This window comes from Squalius cephalus (assembly GCF_949319135.1).
Source record: "Squalius cephalus genome assembly, contig: scaffold_54, whole genome shotgun sequence".
Taxonomy (NCBI): Eukaryota; Metazoa; Chordata; class Actinopteri; order Cypriniformes; family Leuciscidae; genus Squalius; species Squalius cephalus.
The window spans coordinates 548,180-564,920 of NW_027645834.1; the positions used below are offsets into that span (position 1 = coordinate 548,180).

At 42.1% G+C, this 16,741-nt stretch overlaps 1 protein-coding gene across 2 annotated transcripts in view; it reads right to left on the reverse strand.

Annotated features, from left to right (window-relative positions):
* LOC307154147 (uncharacterized protein) overlaps positions 1-16,228 on the reverse strand; it is a 326,478-nt gene extending 310,250 nt beyond the window's left edge. The window contains exons 1-2 of one of the 2 annotated variants that reach the window (XM_079898914.1): positions 15,017-16,228; positions 11,820-11,854 (exon numbers count right to left, since the gene is read on the reverse strand). In XM_079898914.1, the coding sequence (XP_079755040.1) occupies positions 15,020-15,937 (918 nt within the window). In that variant the 5' untranslated portion in view covers positions 15,938-16,228 and the 3' untranslated portion in view covers positions 11,820-11,854; positions 15,017-15,019. Of the gene's footprint in view, positions 1-11,819; positions 11,855-15,016 lie in introns of those variants that run through there. The other variant, XM_079898915.1, reaches the window with a different exon arrangement.
* Positions 16,229-16,741: the final 513 nt, after the last annotated feature.

Here is a 16,741-nt window from a genome sequence, read left to right on the forward strand (position 1 = left end):
CAACAACTTGAACACTCCTGATTTCACAGAGAGCAAGTCATGTAGTGTGAACCGCACAGTTCAGCCCGACGTTTTAAAATCACGTAGTGTGAACTAGGCTTAACAGCTGTCGTCTTTTGCTGACAACAACAGAAGTGTGTGATAGGTTGTTTTGAGGTTTGCGATATCTATGATTTTCAATGAGAACCAGAGATGACCCAACAGTAGAGCTAGATTATTTACGGAGGAATTATTACTGCTCGATTATCTTTAAAAAACTTGTCAGCTTTACACAATTTAGCTACCTTGGAGTTAATCCTAGTCCATAGTTATGCAGCTAGCTCGCTAACAGACTTGATAGCTACTAGAAAGTCCTGCAACTACAGGACTCAACGTTGAAAATACCCGTTTGTTGCCCGCCAGGTATCCGTGGTAGTCACGTGACTGCAAAGTATCAATATAGACTATTATTGTACATGTAGCGCCCTCAGGCTGTTGGTATGGATTGAAAACACAATACATCACAGTATCCAGTGCTCATAATGATTACATCGACGCATTTTGGCATAAATTCAATAAATATTATTCCTGTCTATAGAAATCTGATGAAAACCTATGAAAATATATCAATATTTCTCCAAATCTGCACATTTTTGAGCTAAAGCCCTGAGGGACGTTGTTTTGTGAATCGCTGTCATGACGATGACGACAGCACGGGAGTTTTAAATATTTAAAGGTATCGACTCATTTTTTCATTTCATAACTCCTGACACAAATTAAGACATAACTGTCACTATAAGTTTTTCAGAATAAAATAGTGGTCAAATACTGAAACTTGAGTCTTATATCTTTTTAATGATGTATAGTTTGTCAATGTATAACATTAAATCTGATAGTAATTTTTAACTAAATAAAATAAAAAAAACGCTTCAGTGTGCCGACACACTGGTGAAGCTTAACAGGTTAAGAGGCTGTTGAAAAAATTATTTGTGTGTATAATTAGCAGAGGCGGCCTTGTTTCACCCGTTTCAATTGAAACAGGCCCCGCCCTCCGAGGGGGGCCCCAATAGACCAGCAAAATCACATTCATTTTCTCCGTAGGATATTGATTTTCCTCCATAATGTCTAAACCATCCGAGGTAGATTGACCACGAGGTACAAGGTTGTGAAACAAAAGTTTCTGCTCCTATAAAAGCCACAAGGTATGAAATCAACCTTGTTATTTGTGATCTTCTGGAGAAATACTACACTACCCACAATTCTAAGCAAAACACTGACGTCTCTGATTGGTCGAACTTGCGCTGCGGTTACCATGATGACGTTTACCGCCCCTGCGAACGGCGCGGTGCTGAAATAACGCGGAGCCCGTCGTTATTTATGATAAGTTCGGTTCAGTGTCAGTCAGACACTTTTTTTTCTTTGCTTTTGTTAAATAATTCAAGTTGAGGGGATGTTTGAGCTGTTTTTTTAAAGTCAGCCCAGACAGCTGAAAATATACTGCGCAAATCAATTAAGCAGTGAAGTTGCCCTGCGTGAAAGGGCGAGGCTTATTCCAATGTAAAACGCTGCATAATTGTATATAGTTTTAATCAAATAAGGTTGGATTATTTCTTCTTATAATCTCTTATAATTTCTTTCTTATTTGCAAACCAACAGGAATCCTTGCTTTTTCTGCTCTATTATGTGTTTTATGTGTGTAGGGCCCCATATTAGTTATTGAAATGGGCCTCCAGATGCCCAAGGCCGCCGCTGATAGTGAGAGATACTGCTTGAGGGGACGCAGGGATGGTACTCTTTCTTTTCTTTCTGTTATCAGCCTGGTAAAGCAAGCTTAAACAAAATAATGATAATGAACCAAAACTACCAAGCTGGCTTTTCTAAACAAAAAAAGAATAATGAACAGACATGCTTTGAAACTGGTTGACCTAGGTCATTTAAAGTTTACTTTAAATTAGTTTAAAGTTTAAAGTAGTTTGAAGTTTAAAGTAGTTTAAAGTAGACAGATAGAATTCATAGCAACCGCCTAGCAACCACCCAGAACTCCCTAGCAACTGCTTAGCAACCACCCAGAAAACCCTAACAACCACCTAGCAACACCATAGCAACCACTCAGAATACCCTAGCAACCGCCTAGCAACACAATAGCAACCAACCTGAACACCCTAGCAACTGCCTAGTAAAACCCTAGCAACCGTGTACTTAATATACTAAAAGCTTATCTTTAGTACTTCTTAAGATAAAATTAAGATCATCTTAGTGTACTCAACTGTGCTATTTTGAGACACACTGAAGATGAACTAAAGTGTATTTTTAATATACTATTTCAGATTAAAAAAAATGTATTTTGTTACCACTTTTAGTAAAACTGAAACCATCTTTAATGTGTTTTAAATACACTTATAAATTATTTAAAATATAATAATAATATATAATAAATATATACACATTATACTTATAATGTATTCCTAGGTTTAAACAAGTGCACTAAAATACACTTAATTAGTACACTTCCATAATGTACTTAAAGTGCTCTATTTTCGCGCACTTATTTTGTACTTAATATACTAAAAGCTTACCTTTAGTACTTCTTAAGATAAACTTAAGATCATCTTAGTGTACTCAACTGTGCTATTTTGAGACACACTGAAGATGAACTAAAATATGCTTTTAACATACTATTTCAGCTTTAATTTATTTTATTTCGTTACCCCTTTTAGTACAATTGAACCCATCTTTAATGCATTTTTAAATACACTTATAAATTATTTAAAATTTAAGAATATACAAATCATATTTATGTATTGCTCACATATTTTTTATATAGTAAATAATTTCAAATATGTTTTAACTATGTTAACAGTACCTTTATAAAACATAATTCAATATGTTAATGGTGTATTAAAACACACAGTAAAAAAATATTTGTATAAAACACACACACTTTGAAAGCTAGTCAACTTTAATGTATTACCCAGTGTACATCAGTACAGCAGCATATGTAAACTGTAAAAAAAAAAAAATACATTAACATAAAATACAGTGATCTGCAGAGGTATTATAAACAACAACTAATTATAAAAAAACTAACTTCAATAAACCCAACTAGTCAATAAAGTGCAGTGATTAATAGCTGCAAACAGTTACAGTACTGTTACAACTCAAACCATCTTCATCCTTCAAGTGAATTGGAGTGATTGGTCTTTGAGTTTGCCTCATTGTTGCATTTCCTTCGAATCAGTGCTCGCACCTCAGACGTGTTGGAAATTGTTTGATCACAGTGTCTATGAAAGGGGAAAAAGATGAGTTTATTTTTATATTAAAGCAAAATTAACCTCTGTTAAAAAAGTAACTGTTCCCTTTCAAAAGGGAATTTTCACTGCTTCGATGATGCTCTTGGGGAACGATGTTCTCTAGGCGCCTCTTTAATTCTTCTGAGTCGCACTAGTAGTGTCATAGGCTGTCGCCAGTCAAATTCTATTGCCGTGATTGTACAGCTTTTCAAACACCGGTTCACATGGAGGGTGTTCCTCATAGCATCATCAATGCAGTGTCTCATTCCCTGTTCTCAGGGAAGAGAGGTCGTAATCTAGATGTTTTTATTACAACACAGTATGATGTTTTGACATTTCTCTCTGTTGTACATACAAGGTGAAAAAGACATACTGTTACATGTATTATAAATGCATTAAAGTATATTTGTCTTGTACTAAAAACATACTTAAGTACATATTTATTACATTTAATAGTAAGTCTTTTCACCTGGTAAAAATGGAATTCTTTAACATGGAATGTAATGCTTAGTTCATATATTTTAACAGTAGACATTTAGTATAAAATGTTAATGTAATTCAGAAAAGGAGTTAATAAAATATCTCTTGAACAACTGTGAAGTCTACATGGTATGTCACTGTATCACAGCAAAAAAGGGCAATTTAGGCTAACTGTTTAACTGAAAAAGTATACCCAGCCAACAAGAATAATAATTTTAATGTACAACAAATGCTAATCTTGTTTTAGTCAGCCCCCTTTGACTTTGAGAGCAATAAAAAAAAAAAAAAAAAAAGTAATAAAAACTCACAGCAATTTTCTCACGTCATGGGATCACAACACTAAGAGATAGTAAATGAAAGAGAAAATAAGTTGCTCGACAATATAACTTTCTCTTGAAATTCAAATGAACTTTCTGAAATCAAATCTGCAATGGATAATAAAAAAGGCACAATCACTTGACTAGTTGAACATCATTTTTTTTATAAGCTCATTATTTTTTACATCTTGTGTTCACTCAATATCCTCGATTTTCTCTGTATCAGCTTCCTTTTCTGCTTTGTCCTCTTCAGATTCTTCCTTCTTTTCTGCTTGACTATTGGCTTGTGACTTTGTAAAATCTTCTTCTGCTTTCGAGATATTTGCCAAAACATTTCGTTTAATTAATTTGTGAAGCATAAAGGAAAGATTTCTGATCAATTATTTTTTTCTAATATTATTGTAAATTTTAGAAGCTATCGATTGCAATTTGTTTCAACTCGATAGCTATTATGGTTGCCGAGAAATTAGCAAAAAACGGTTTTTTTTCTGGAATTTTCAGGAAATCCAAAATCTTTTCCTGGATTTTTTTTGTGCGTTCCCGAGATTAGACATAATGCCGAAAACCCGAAGTCTCTAGGTGGTCTGGTTGAGGAGTAGATAGAAGTGCAAGATTGGTGCGCACAGACAGAACAGAAATCCTGAGTTAACAATCGCAATTTTGTCCGGTGGAAAATTGCGCTAAAAATTACGTACAGAAACACATACACTCTTCAAAAAGTTAAGGAAATTAGAAGTAGTGCAAAATATTGTAAGCCAGGACAAGTGACTTGCAGCTGTCCCAAAAAACAATTAAATAAACAGATTTTTACATGAATGCGCACAAATTAGGCTAGACTAGGAAACTAGGAAAACATGTTGGAAAAAACTAGGACAAAAACTACACAGTGAGCTATTTATTTATGCAAACAGCAACTAAAACTTACCAGTAACTTCTGATAGCAGTATCTTCATCTCTTCGAGATTCGACTTGAAAATCTTGGCTCTGATTGGTCAAATTGAATGTAGCTGAACTGAAAAAGACGTGCTGTTACACAAGTCAAAAATACGACTGGCAAAGTAAACGTAAATGTAATACAAATCTTACCTAGAAACATAATGAGGTTCCAAATGTCACACGTCATGCAAACTTGAAGATAGGGGAAAAAATAAAAACGTACTCGGTTACTAACGTAACCTCGGTTCTCTCTAGAAGAGGGAACGAGTACTGCGTCTTAGCTAAGACGCTATGGGAAAAGACCTCTTTTCACGAAATACTGAAGCCAAAAATTATCCTTAATTTTGTATTATTGTAAAACGCGTTGCAGCAGCACGCGGCCATAGGCGAGACGGCTCGCTCGCTCATTGGCTGCTCTGCGGCAACTGCATTAGCCTATCGAGCGAGGCCTGAAGTGACGTCAGGCCAATGAGGGTGCTTCGCGCCCTCTGTGCCACTTCCCGCCGAAAGGGGTGTGGCTTACCCCATAAAGGGAACTCGAGAAGGCTGATCCACTAATTTTTCATCGCCGAAGCGAACCAGAGTGGATTGCACGCACGGCAGGGAATGCAGTACTCGTTCCCTCTTCTAGAGAGAACCGAGGTTACGTTAGTAACCGAGTACGTTCTCTTACGAGAGGTCTCTCGTACTGCGTCTTAGCTAAGACGCTATGGGAACCATTGTAAAACGCCGTGCGTGCTGGGATCAGACACTAATAAACCTGGAAGCGAAGCCCAGGATTTAAAGTGCACAATCACCAGAGGGACTCACAGAGAGTCCTGGAACAGGAAGGGGGGGGGGTTTCCTTCTGTCCCACATATAGCAGCGTCCACAGACGCGATAACGTGACATCACATAGACAAGGCAGGTAGCCTGACTTATGTGGAAAATGCGGGTCTTACGCCATACTGCCCATAGTATATTAGTCGGCTGCGCACAGCGCTCACGATCTCAGCGTTGTAATCAGACAGAACTGATTCGTTAGACCGACAGTAGCTTAGCCTGCAAGGCGGGAACCTCAAGGTTATAAAACCTTATGAATGTAGACGGCGAGGCCCAGCCCGCCGCCATACATATGTCCTGTAAGGAGATCCCGCTAGACCACGCTCACGGAGAGGCGATGCCTCTCGTGGAAAGCGCTTTGACACCCAACGGGCACTGTAAGCCCTTGGCAGTGTAAGCCAGCGCTATGGCATCAACTATCCATCTGGATAGGCTTTTTCTCGAAACAGCCAGTCCCTTGGAACATCTACTGAACGAGACAAATAGCTGCTCAGTCTGTCGAAAAACAGACGAGCGAGACACATAAGCTCTTAGTGCCCTAACTGGACAAAGAACGCTTGCGTCTCCTTCCTCGCCCGACACCGGCAGGGCAGACAGGGAAATGACCTGAGCCCGAAACGGTGTGTTGAGGGATTTTGGAATGTAACCATGCTTAGGTTTGAGTATGACTCTTGAGTCGTTTGGCCCAAACTCCAAGCACGCCGCACTCACAGAGAGCGCATGCAGGTCACCCACACGCTTCACTGAAGCTAGAGCCAGCAAAAACACTGTTTTGAAAGACAGATGTTTGAGGCTATTTGTTTAGATGGGCTCAAAAGGATCACCTTTCATGGCTCCCAAAACCGTAGAGAGGTCCCACATAGGGACTGAAGGGGGCCTGGGAGGATTCAGCCCCCTAGCTCCCCTGAGGAAGCGGATGACTAAATCGTTCCTTCCTATTGACTGACCGAGCGTTGCGTTATAGAACGCTGCGATAGCCGCCACATAGACTTTGAGCGTGGAAGGGGCTCTGCCCTTATCCAACAGCTCCTGTAGGAAGGAGAGAACCTCCGTCACCCTACAGTCAGAGGGTGAGAAACCCCGAGCTGTGCACCAGCTGGAGAATACCGACCACTTTGAGGCATAGAGACGTCTGGTAGACGGAGCTCTAGCCTGAGTGATAGTGTTTAGCACTCCCACTGAGAGATCAGCGGGTACCCGTTGAGCGCCCACACGTTGAGGGACCACAATTCCGGGTGAGGGTGCCAAATCGAACCCCTGGCCTGAGAGAGGAGGTCCCTCCTCAAATGGCACCGGCCATGGGGCAGTGTCTGCTAACTGCATCAGAACTGGGAACCAAGGTTGGTTCTCCCAGAACGGTGCTACAAGCAGCACTGAGCATATCGTTTCCCTGATCCGTTCTATCACCTGAGGCAAGAGTGAGACGGGGGGAAAAGCATAGAGCGGACAGCGCGGCCACGTTTGGGACAGCGCGCTCTCGCTCTTGGTAAGAACACAGGGCAGTGAGCGTTTTCGTGAGACGCGAACAGGTCCACCTCCGCTCTGCCGAATCTCTCACACAACAGCTGGACTGTCTGTGGGTGTAGAGACCATTCGCCCGTAGGAATGTTGTTCCTGGACAGCCTGTCTGGTCCCAAGTTCTGGAGCCCAGGCACATGCACTGCTCTCAGCGAGCGCAAGTTGCGCTAAGCCCATACCAGGAGGCGTTCCGCCAGCCTGTATAAGTTTCGGGATCTGAGACCGCCCTGGCGATTTATGATGGACACCACAGACATATTGTCAGAGCGGACTAGGACGTGGTGTCCTTTTATTTGGGGACAAAAAATCGTCAGCGCGTTGTCCACTGCCAACATTTCTAGGCAGTTGATATGTTGGAGCTTCTCCAGTTCTGACCACTGGCCAAAGAACGGTCTGCCCTCGAGCAGCGCTCCCCATCCCGAGGTGGAGGCGTCTGTCGACACCACTTTCACTCTCGAGGAAGTCCCCAGGCTTACACCTGACTGGTACCAGCCGCTTGCTTTCCAAGGTTTCAGAGCTGTAACACAACTCTGATTGACCTTGAGACGCAGCTGACCGGATGTCCACGCTCTGCGCGGTACTCGCGCCATCAACCAGAACTGCAGAGGACGCATGCGGAGCAGGCCCAGCTGGAGAACTGCTGATGCTGAGGCCATAAGACCGAGCATCCGTTGAAACATTTTGAGCGTGATGGTCGCGCCGCAGCGGAAGAGCTCGCTGCGCGCTGAATGCCTAGCACGCGCTGTGGTGACAGACGCGCTATCATAGACTGTGAGTCCAGAACTGTGCCCAGAAACGATATCGTTTGACTGGGGTTCAGAGAGCTCTTCGCCCAGTTGATTCTGAGACCGAGATTCTCGAGGTGATCGAGTAAAATGGTCCTGTGCTCCACGAGCTCTGATCGTGATTGAACTAGAATCAGCCAGTCGTCCAAATAGTTCAGCACTCGCATGCCTTGGAGCTGTCTTAGATCCAGTATGGGTCTGAGACCCCCGTCTTTTTTGGGAACCAGGAAGTATCTGCTGTACAGCCCCCCTTCGCTTTGAGCTTGAGATAAAGGCTCTATAGCCCCTTTGCTCATCAGTTTTGATATTTCTGCACGAAGTAGGTGTGCTACTTCCGAATTCACCGTAGTTTCGACTCGCGCTGTGAAGCGGTGAGGACGGCGACAAAACTGTAGCGAGTAGCCTCTCTTTATAATGTCTAGCACCCAATCCGAAACCCCTGGAAGCGCTGCCCATGCATCTGCATGGTAGGCTCAAGGTTGGATGCGAAGCGCGCTCTGGTCGCTGGGCGACAGAAATGCTTCGGTGTGCTGTAACATAGGCGTCATGCCTGTGACATCTGAGGCGGGGAGCGCGCTGATCACAGCGGGCAGAATGCTCGCGCTCGACCCCGCTACGACGCTTAACCGAGTGAGGGAGGGCTGAGCGAGTCCCGTAGGACTCATGATGTCTGTGAGTAAGTGTGGGCGCGGTGGAGCGGGCACATTTACTGCTGCGGGTGCGCTGTCTGCCTGAGCAGAGCGAGCGCGCACAGGTTTCGTTTCACAGAAACCGTGGCATTTGCAGAACATAGTGTTCGTGGGCACTGAGGCAGTGGGCACGTTTACTATGTTGAATGCGCGATCGACCTGAGTCGATTCTATGAGCGCGGGCCCTGTGAAGGGCTGTGCTTGTGCGTAGGGATGGGCACTGGATAGTGGGCATCTGCTCTACACTTGAAGCACCATCGGCCGTGGCCGGGATTTTTTTTTTTTTGATAACAGCTGGCAGACTGCCCGTGCTCGACCCTGCTGCGGTGCTTAACCGAGCGTAGGAGGGCTGGGCGAGTCCCGTGGGACATATAATGTCTGTGAGTGAAAGTGGGCGCGGAGAGCGGGCACATTCACTGCAGTGAGTGCACTGTCTGCCTGAGCAGAGCGAATGCACACAGGTTACAGAAAACATGAGACATGCAGAACATGGTGTTTGCCATGTTGTGTGCGTGATCGACCTGAGTCGAATTTATGAGCGCGGGCCCTATGTGAAGGGCTGTGCTTGTGTGCAGGGATGGGCACTAGGCAGTGGGCATCTTCTCTACACATATAGCACCATCGGCCGTGGCCGGGACACCAGAAAATACATCCCATGGGATTTATCTGGGTAGCCGTAAAAGGCTTTTGTGTGCAGGCAAGCGGGCTTGTACACTGCAGAATACACTGGAACAGTCACATTTCTTGGAACTGAACGAGCGACGGGCTTCAGTGGAAGTCCGGCCGCGGTGGGGCTCGGACACCGGCGCTTTCCTAGGCGTTCTAGGATGGCTTTGTGCTTCACCGTAAACCCTGGCCGTGGCCCACGTGGAGCGGGGCGGCGGCTAGTCGAGCGCGGGTTGTACCACGTGCTCGTCGGCTGCAAAATACACATCTGCAGTGGCCACTCAGGGCACTGACAGAGTGATTTGCATTTGGCGGCAAAAATATTTTCTGCCGGCGGACCTGGGATTCGAACTCGGGTCGACCGTGTGAACATACACAAAACACAGCTTAGAGAAGGATATAGGCGCCGGATAGCGCAGCTGGAACGGCGGTGGAAGGCGGCGAGGGCCAGCAGCTTCTAGAGTGGCTCGTCCCGCTGAAGGTGCTTTCTCAGACGGCGCGCGGCTTCTTCCCGTGATCCAGCGATGCTGCTGCAACGCGTTTTACAAAAATACAAAATTAAGGATAATTTTTGGCTTCAGTATTTCGTGAAAAGAGGTCTTTTCCCATAGCGTCTTAGCTAAGACGCAGTACGAGAGACCTCTCGTAAGAGAACAACACTAACAGTTACGTTTTCTATTAACGTTAGAAAAAAAATCTAAATACTGTCATGATCACTCATTAAGTAGTTGCAAAACATTTAAGAATTCCATTAATCTTAGAAAGAAAAACTGAGATATCGTAGGCTAATGAAACTTGCGAGATTTAATTTATCCCTCTGATGAACGATTCACCAAAACTGTTCACGTTTGAAAAAGTTAATCGCAAAAAACATCACCTAATCCATATGAATCGCATGGTTTCCTCCAAGTCCTCTAAAGAAACACGATCGCTCCAGTTTAAATTTAGACTTCTAATCTCTGAATTATTAGAAATCTAATCACATTCAAGGAACGCACAGCAAGCTCTGAGTGAGGTGTGAGCTCATTATTATCACAAGAACCAATCACAGATGTTCAACGGCTCTGGAACCAATCAGGATTAGTCACGTGTGTTATTCTTGTTTTTCAAATTTAAACAAGTACAACATATTTTTGGACAACATTTAAACATCTTTGGAAAATGTATCTATGATGCATTTAAAATAATATGATGTAGATATCCTTGTGGGAATTTCAGTAGTAAAAACATATCATGTAATGGACAACAGCCCTTTACAAGTAGCCTACAAACAAGTAAAAGTGAACAACATTAATTTTAAGTGCTTATTGCAATGCTTAAAGGGGGGGTGAAATGCTATTTCATGCATACTGAGTTTTTTTACACTGGTAAAGAGTTGGATTCCCATGCTAAACATGGACAAAGTTTCAAAAACTAAGTTGTACGTTTGAAGGAGTATTTTTGTTCCAAAAATACTCCTTCCGGTTTGTCACAAGTTTCGGAAAGTTTTTTTCGAGTATGGCTCTGTCTTACGTAAGATAGGGCGGAATTTCCTTATATGGGTCCTAAGGGCACTTCTCCGGTAAGATCGCGGCCGCGCGCGCACTCGTAGACTAGAGCAAGAGAGTGAAAGCAGTTCGCCATCAAAGCGCCCTGCCCGGCTTTTGGGAAGCCAATGTCACCAAAGAAGTGTGTTTTTGGTTCCCAGGGCAAGACAACCCTGCACAGATTCCCAAAGAACCCAGCGTTAAGGAACCCGTGGATGGAGTTTGTTTTCCTGAGCATAAACGGAGTTGTGTAATGTTGTTTTTCCCTGCATTTCGACGATGATTGTTTTATAAACAAAGCCCATATCGACGGATTTGCAGATCGTCTAATGCTTAAGGATCGAGCAGTCACAATGATAAAGGTTCGCGGTCGTGCGTTGGAACCGGACGGTGAGTAAAATTGTTTGTTGAACAAATGTCTCTGTGTGTTGTCACTAGCTCGGCGCGTTAGCACAGCTAAGCTTCGCCCACAGGGCCCGCCCCCAGCCGCTCGTTTTTTTCCGGAAAGACTCGGTACAGTCTATCTTTCTGTTAAAAATTTAATAAAACAAAAGACTTTTTGGAGATATGAAGGATGCAATATTAATTCAATTCAATTCAATTCAAATTTATTTGTATAGCGCTTTTCACAATACATATTGTTTCAAAGCAGCTTTACAGAAAGTGCATTTCAGAAATGTACATTGAGAAATACAGTTAGTTAATCATGTATTGATTTAGGGCATAAACATCGCCAGCGTCGAGTCGTCTCTTCACAGGCGCCGAGTCGTCTCTGCACGGGTGTTGGAGAATCTGTAGTTTCCATGAGAGGCTGGATACAAACTGGAGCTGACGATCTGTATTTACCTCGGGACTAGCGTCCCGAGATAACAACAGAAAAGCATATGGGAAATAATTAGCGTAGCTGCTGTTCGCAATATTAATGCATTCAATCTGATTCAACTGTAGTATAAAATGTAAGTATTATGTGAATGCCTGGCTGAAGAGATGCGTCTTTAATCTAGTTTTAAACTGGGACAGCGAGTCTGAGCCTCGAACAATATCAGGAAGGCCATTCCACAGTTTAGGAGCTAAATGTGAAAAAGCTCTCCCTCCTTTAGTGGACTTAGATATCCTAGGAATGACCAGAAGCCTCGAATTTAGTGATCTTAAAGAGCGCGATGGATTGTAGGGCGATAGAAGTTCCGTTAAATACACGGGAGCTAAGCCGTTTAGGGCTTTATAAGTCAGTAGCAATACTTTGTAATTGATACGGAACTTTATAGGTAACCAATGTAGAGACGACAGAATCGGTGTTATATGATCGTATTTTCTTGATCTAGTAAGAACTCTAGCGGCTGCATTTTGGACTAACTGTAGCTTGTTTATTGAGGATGCAGGACAACCAGCTAATAAAGCATTACAGTAATCTAGTCTCGAGGTCATGAATGCATGAACTAACTTTTCTGCATCAGAAACAGATAGCATGTTGCGTAGCTTAGCAATGTTTCTAAGGTGGAAAAAGGCTGTTCTTGTAACATATGAAATATGATTTTCAAAAGACAAGTTGCGGTCTAATATAACACCCAGGTCTTTTACTGTAGAGGATAAAGTAACAGGACACCCTTCTAAATTAAAGTTGTATTGTAAGAGGTTTTGTGGGCAGTTTTTTGGACTAATAAGTAATACCTCCGTTTTATCTGAATTTAATAGCAGAAAATTACATGTCATCCAGTATTTTATATCTTTAACACACTCTGTTAATTTAGATAATTTAGCGTTTTCATCTGGTCGTGATGAAATATATAATTGAGTGTCATCAGCATAACAGTGGAAATTAATTCCATGTTTTCTTATAATATTACCAAGTGGCAGCATATATATTGAGAATAGTAGAGGGCCTAACACAGATCCTTGCGGTACACCGTAGTTTACTGACGTTATCTTCGATTTTTCCCCATTTACGCAGACAAAATGGTAACGGTCTGATAAGTATGATCTGAACCAGCTTAATGCCTGTCCTTGAACACCAGTATAATTTTGTAGTCGGTCTAAGAGTATTGTGTGATCTATAGTATCGAACGCAGCACTAAGATCAAGTAAAACTAGTATTGAGATACAGCCTTGGTCAGAAGCTAATAGTAAATCATTTGTGATTTTAACGAGCGCAGTTTCTGTGCTATGATGCGGCCTGAATCCAGACTGAAACTTTTCATAGATATCATTTTCTTGCAAGAAAGAGCACAGTTGAGCGGACACAACTTTTTCTAGTATTTTAGACATAAATGGAAGATTTGAAATGGGTCTGTAATTTGCTAGATTATTATGATCTAATTGTGGTTTCTTAATAAGAGGTTTTATAACTGCCAACTTGAATATTCTTGGAACATGACCTAAGGATAAAGACGAGTTAATAATATTGAGAAGAGGCTCTTCCACTACAGGTAACACTTGTTTCAGTAGTTTAGTTGGTATTGGATCTAATAAACACGTTGTTGGTTTAGATGCAATGATAAGTTTATTTAACTCTTCCTGTCCTATAGTTGCAAAGCGCTGTAATTGTTCTTGCGGGGTGATAATTGAGGCTGAATCATAAGACACCATTAAAGATTGTACATTTACAATTGTGTTTCTGATGCTTTCTATTTTCTCAGTGAAGAAATTCATAAAATCATTACTACTACACTGTGACGGAATATTTTGCTCCGGTAACGTCTGTTTATTTGTTAGTCTAGCGACGGTGTTAAATAAAAACCTAGGATTATTTTGGTTGTTTTCTATTAGTTTGCGGAGATGCTCAGCCCTGGCTGCTTTTAGGGCCTTTTTATAACGTGACATACTGTCTTTCCATGCGATTCTAAAGACCTCTAGATTAGTTTGTTTCCATTTACGCTCTAAATTACGGGTTTCTCTCTTTAGAACATGCGTAACACCGTTGTACCATGGTGCTTTAGTTTTCTCTCTAACCTTTTTTAATCTAATTGGTGCAACGATGTCTAATGTACTAGAGAAAATGGTGCTCATAGTGCTAGTCATTTCCTCTAGTTCATCTGTTTGTTTGGGTTCACTGAGCAGCTGAGATAGATCAGGTAAGCTATTTGAGAAATGATCTATAGTTGTTGGAAGGATTGTTCTGCCTGGTCGATAACGTGGCGCAACATGACAAATTTCAGCGGTACGTAGTATGCAAGTGACCATGTAATGGTCAGTGACTTCATCACTTTGCGGTATAATATCTATATCGGTTGGATCGGCTCCATGTGATATAATTAAATCTAGCGTATGATTAAGACGATGAGTTGGTCCGGTAACGTTTTGCTTGACCCCAAAGGAGTTTAATAAATCTGTAAACGCAGCCCCTAAAGCATCATTTGAATTATCTACGTGTATGTTAAAATCTCCAACAATTAATGCTTTATCGACATTGACCAAAAGATCTGAGAGAAAGTCTGCAAACTCTTTTAGGAAATCAGCGTAAGGCCCTGGCGGTCTATATACAGTAGCCAAGGCTAGAGATAATATGGATTTCTTTCTTACATCTAAGAGAGTAACATTTAGCACAAGTACTTCAAACGAATTAAACCTGTGACCTGTTTTCTGAGTAACAGTAAGAATATCTTTATAGATTATAGCAACACCACCGCCACGACCAATCAGACGGGGCTCATGCTTGTAACAGTATCCAGGAGGAGTAGACTCATTAAGACCGAAATAATCATTTGGTTTAAGCCAGGTTTCAGTAAGGCAAAGTACATCGAAACTATTATCTGTGACCATTTCATTTACAATAACCGCCTTAGGTGTAAGCGATCTGATGTTTAAAAGACCTAGCTTTATAAATTGTTTTTGTTCACTAATATTGAGATTTTCTGGTTTAATCACAATTAGATTTTTCTTAGATCCTGCAGTAGATTTATTATTTGATCTCACTAAACGAGGAATAGACACAGTTTCAATATAATGTTCCACATTGGTACTTATATCAATTAAGTTTGGACAGCAAAGAGTGTGATTTGGACTTTGACTTACTAGTCATATGGTGTGTAGCGTCTTGGAGATGTTGTCCGACAGAAGAGCCGCTCCGATTCTGCTGGGGTGAAGGCCATCAGCACGGAAGAGCCTAGGTCGCTCCCAGAAAAGATTCCAATTATTTACAAAGAGCAGTCTCTGTTCATTACACCATGACATTAGCCATTCATTTAGAGCAAATAATCTACTGAACCTTTCGTGTCCTAGTCGGTAGGTGGGAAGCGGTCCAGACACGATGATCGTTGTTTCAGGCGATGTACTGCGTACCGTCTCGATCAGGCTCCTGTAGTCCTTCTTCAGAACCTCCGACTGCCGTAGCCTGATGTCGTTCGTTCCCGCGTGCAGCACGACAGCTCCGACGGGCTCGTCACCGTTCAGAATCCCGGGAACCTGTGCAGCGACATCGAGAACACGAGCACCAGGAAAGCAGTGAGTGCGAACCTTACCTTTACCTATGGTAGCACGGACATGCCGGACGATGGAACTGCCGATGATCACAGCGTCGCATTCCGTCTCGCGTAGAGGGGAGAAGCGGTTCCGGGTGGAGATCTCGAAGGCCGGGAGGGGCGGAGAGGTCCTAGCTCTGGTCCTGGCCCGCGTCTTCCGCTGTGGAATCACCCAGGGTCCATGTTGTTGTGTCGGTGCCGGAGTGAATGAAACCAGGGATGATCGCATCCTGGGCAGAGAAACACATGGAGTAGACGAGGTCGGAGTCAAAAGGTTACTAACCACTGACTTGTGAGCATCGGCGCGTGATGTTTCAAGCGCGAAACGTCGATCTCGTAGCTCGGCCTGTCTCTCTAGTAGGTCGCGGATCTGCTTCTCCACGGATTCCAGCTCTAACTGCACAGAATGCAGCTCGAAGGTGTCCTCACCTGCACTCAAAGGTAACGTTAGACACACATCCGTTATATTCGCCATTATAGCAGATGTGCTATAATGGCGAATTATAGCTTTCAGTGATACGGGTGTAAATAAGTCGATCGATAGGCGCGACCACGCGTGTAATGCTAGCGGGCTAAGGCTAGTAGCGGAAGTTCGAAAGGTTGGATATATGTAGCGATATCAGAGCAATCCGATTGTTTTTTAAGGAGAATAGTATTCCAGATATGTTCACACGCTATAAAAATGAAAAAGTTCGTTTGTAAAAGAGTGTAAAGAAGAAAAACAAGGTTTCTGAATTAATTCGACGGAGCTCCAAACACAACAACGCACTCAGTTGCGACGCATGCGCATGAATTAGTGATGAGAATTAGAGAATTATATATATTACTCTATAGGTACTCAAGATTAACAGGAGATTGAGTGAAAATGAGCATTTCACCCCCCCCTTTAATAATAGTTGACAAATGTTTATAATACATTAGAAGTTGGTACATTATACAAAAAATCTAAAATATTAAAATGGTAAAATCATAAATATTACAAATATATTGCAGTAGGCCTAAGTGTTTAAAGTACTTTAAACACACTAAAAGCTTAATCATTTAGCTATGTTCTTACACAAGTTACACAAATGTACTTTAATTAAGAGCAACATAAGTATGTTTTCTTTAAATACACTAAAACTTCACACAAACGGTATTGTGTTTAGCATATTTCTTAAAAATTTAACTAAGCATATTTATTACCAATCTACTTGTGCACTTTTTAGAAATATATTAAAAGTATGCTTGTGTTTAGTATATTTATTGAAAGTATAATTAAGCATATATTTATTACCAA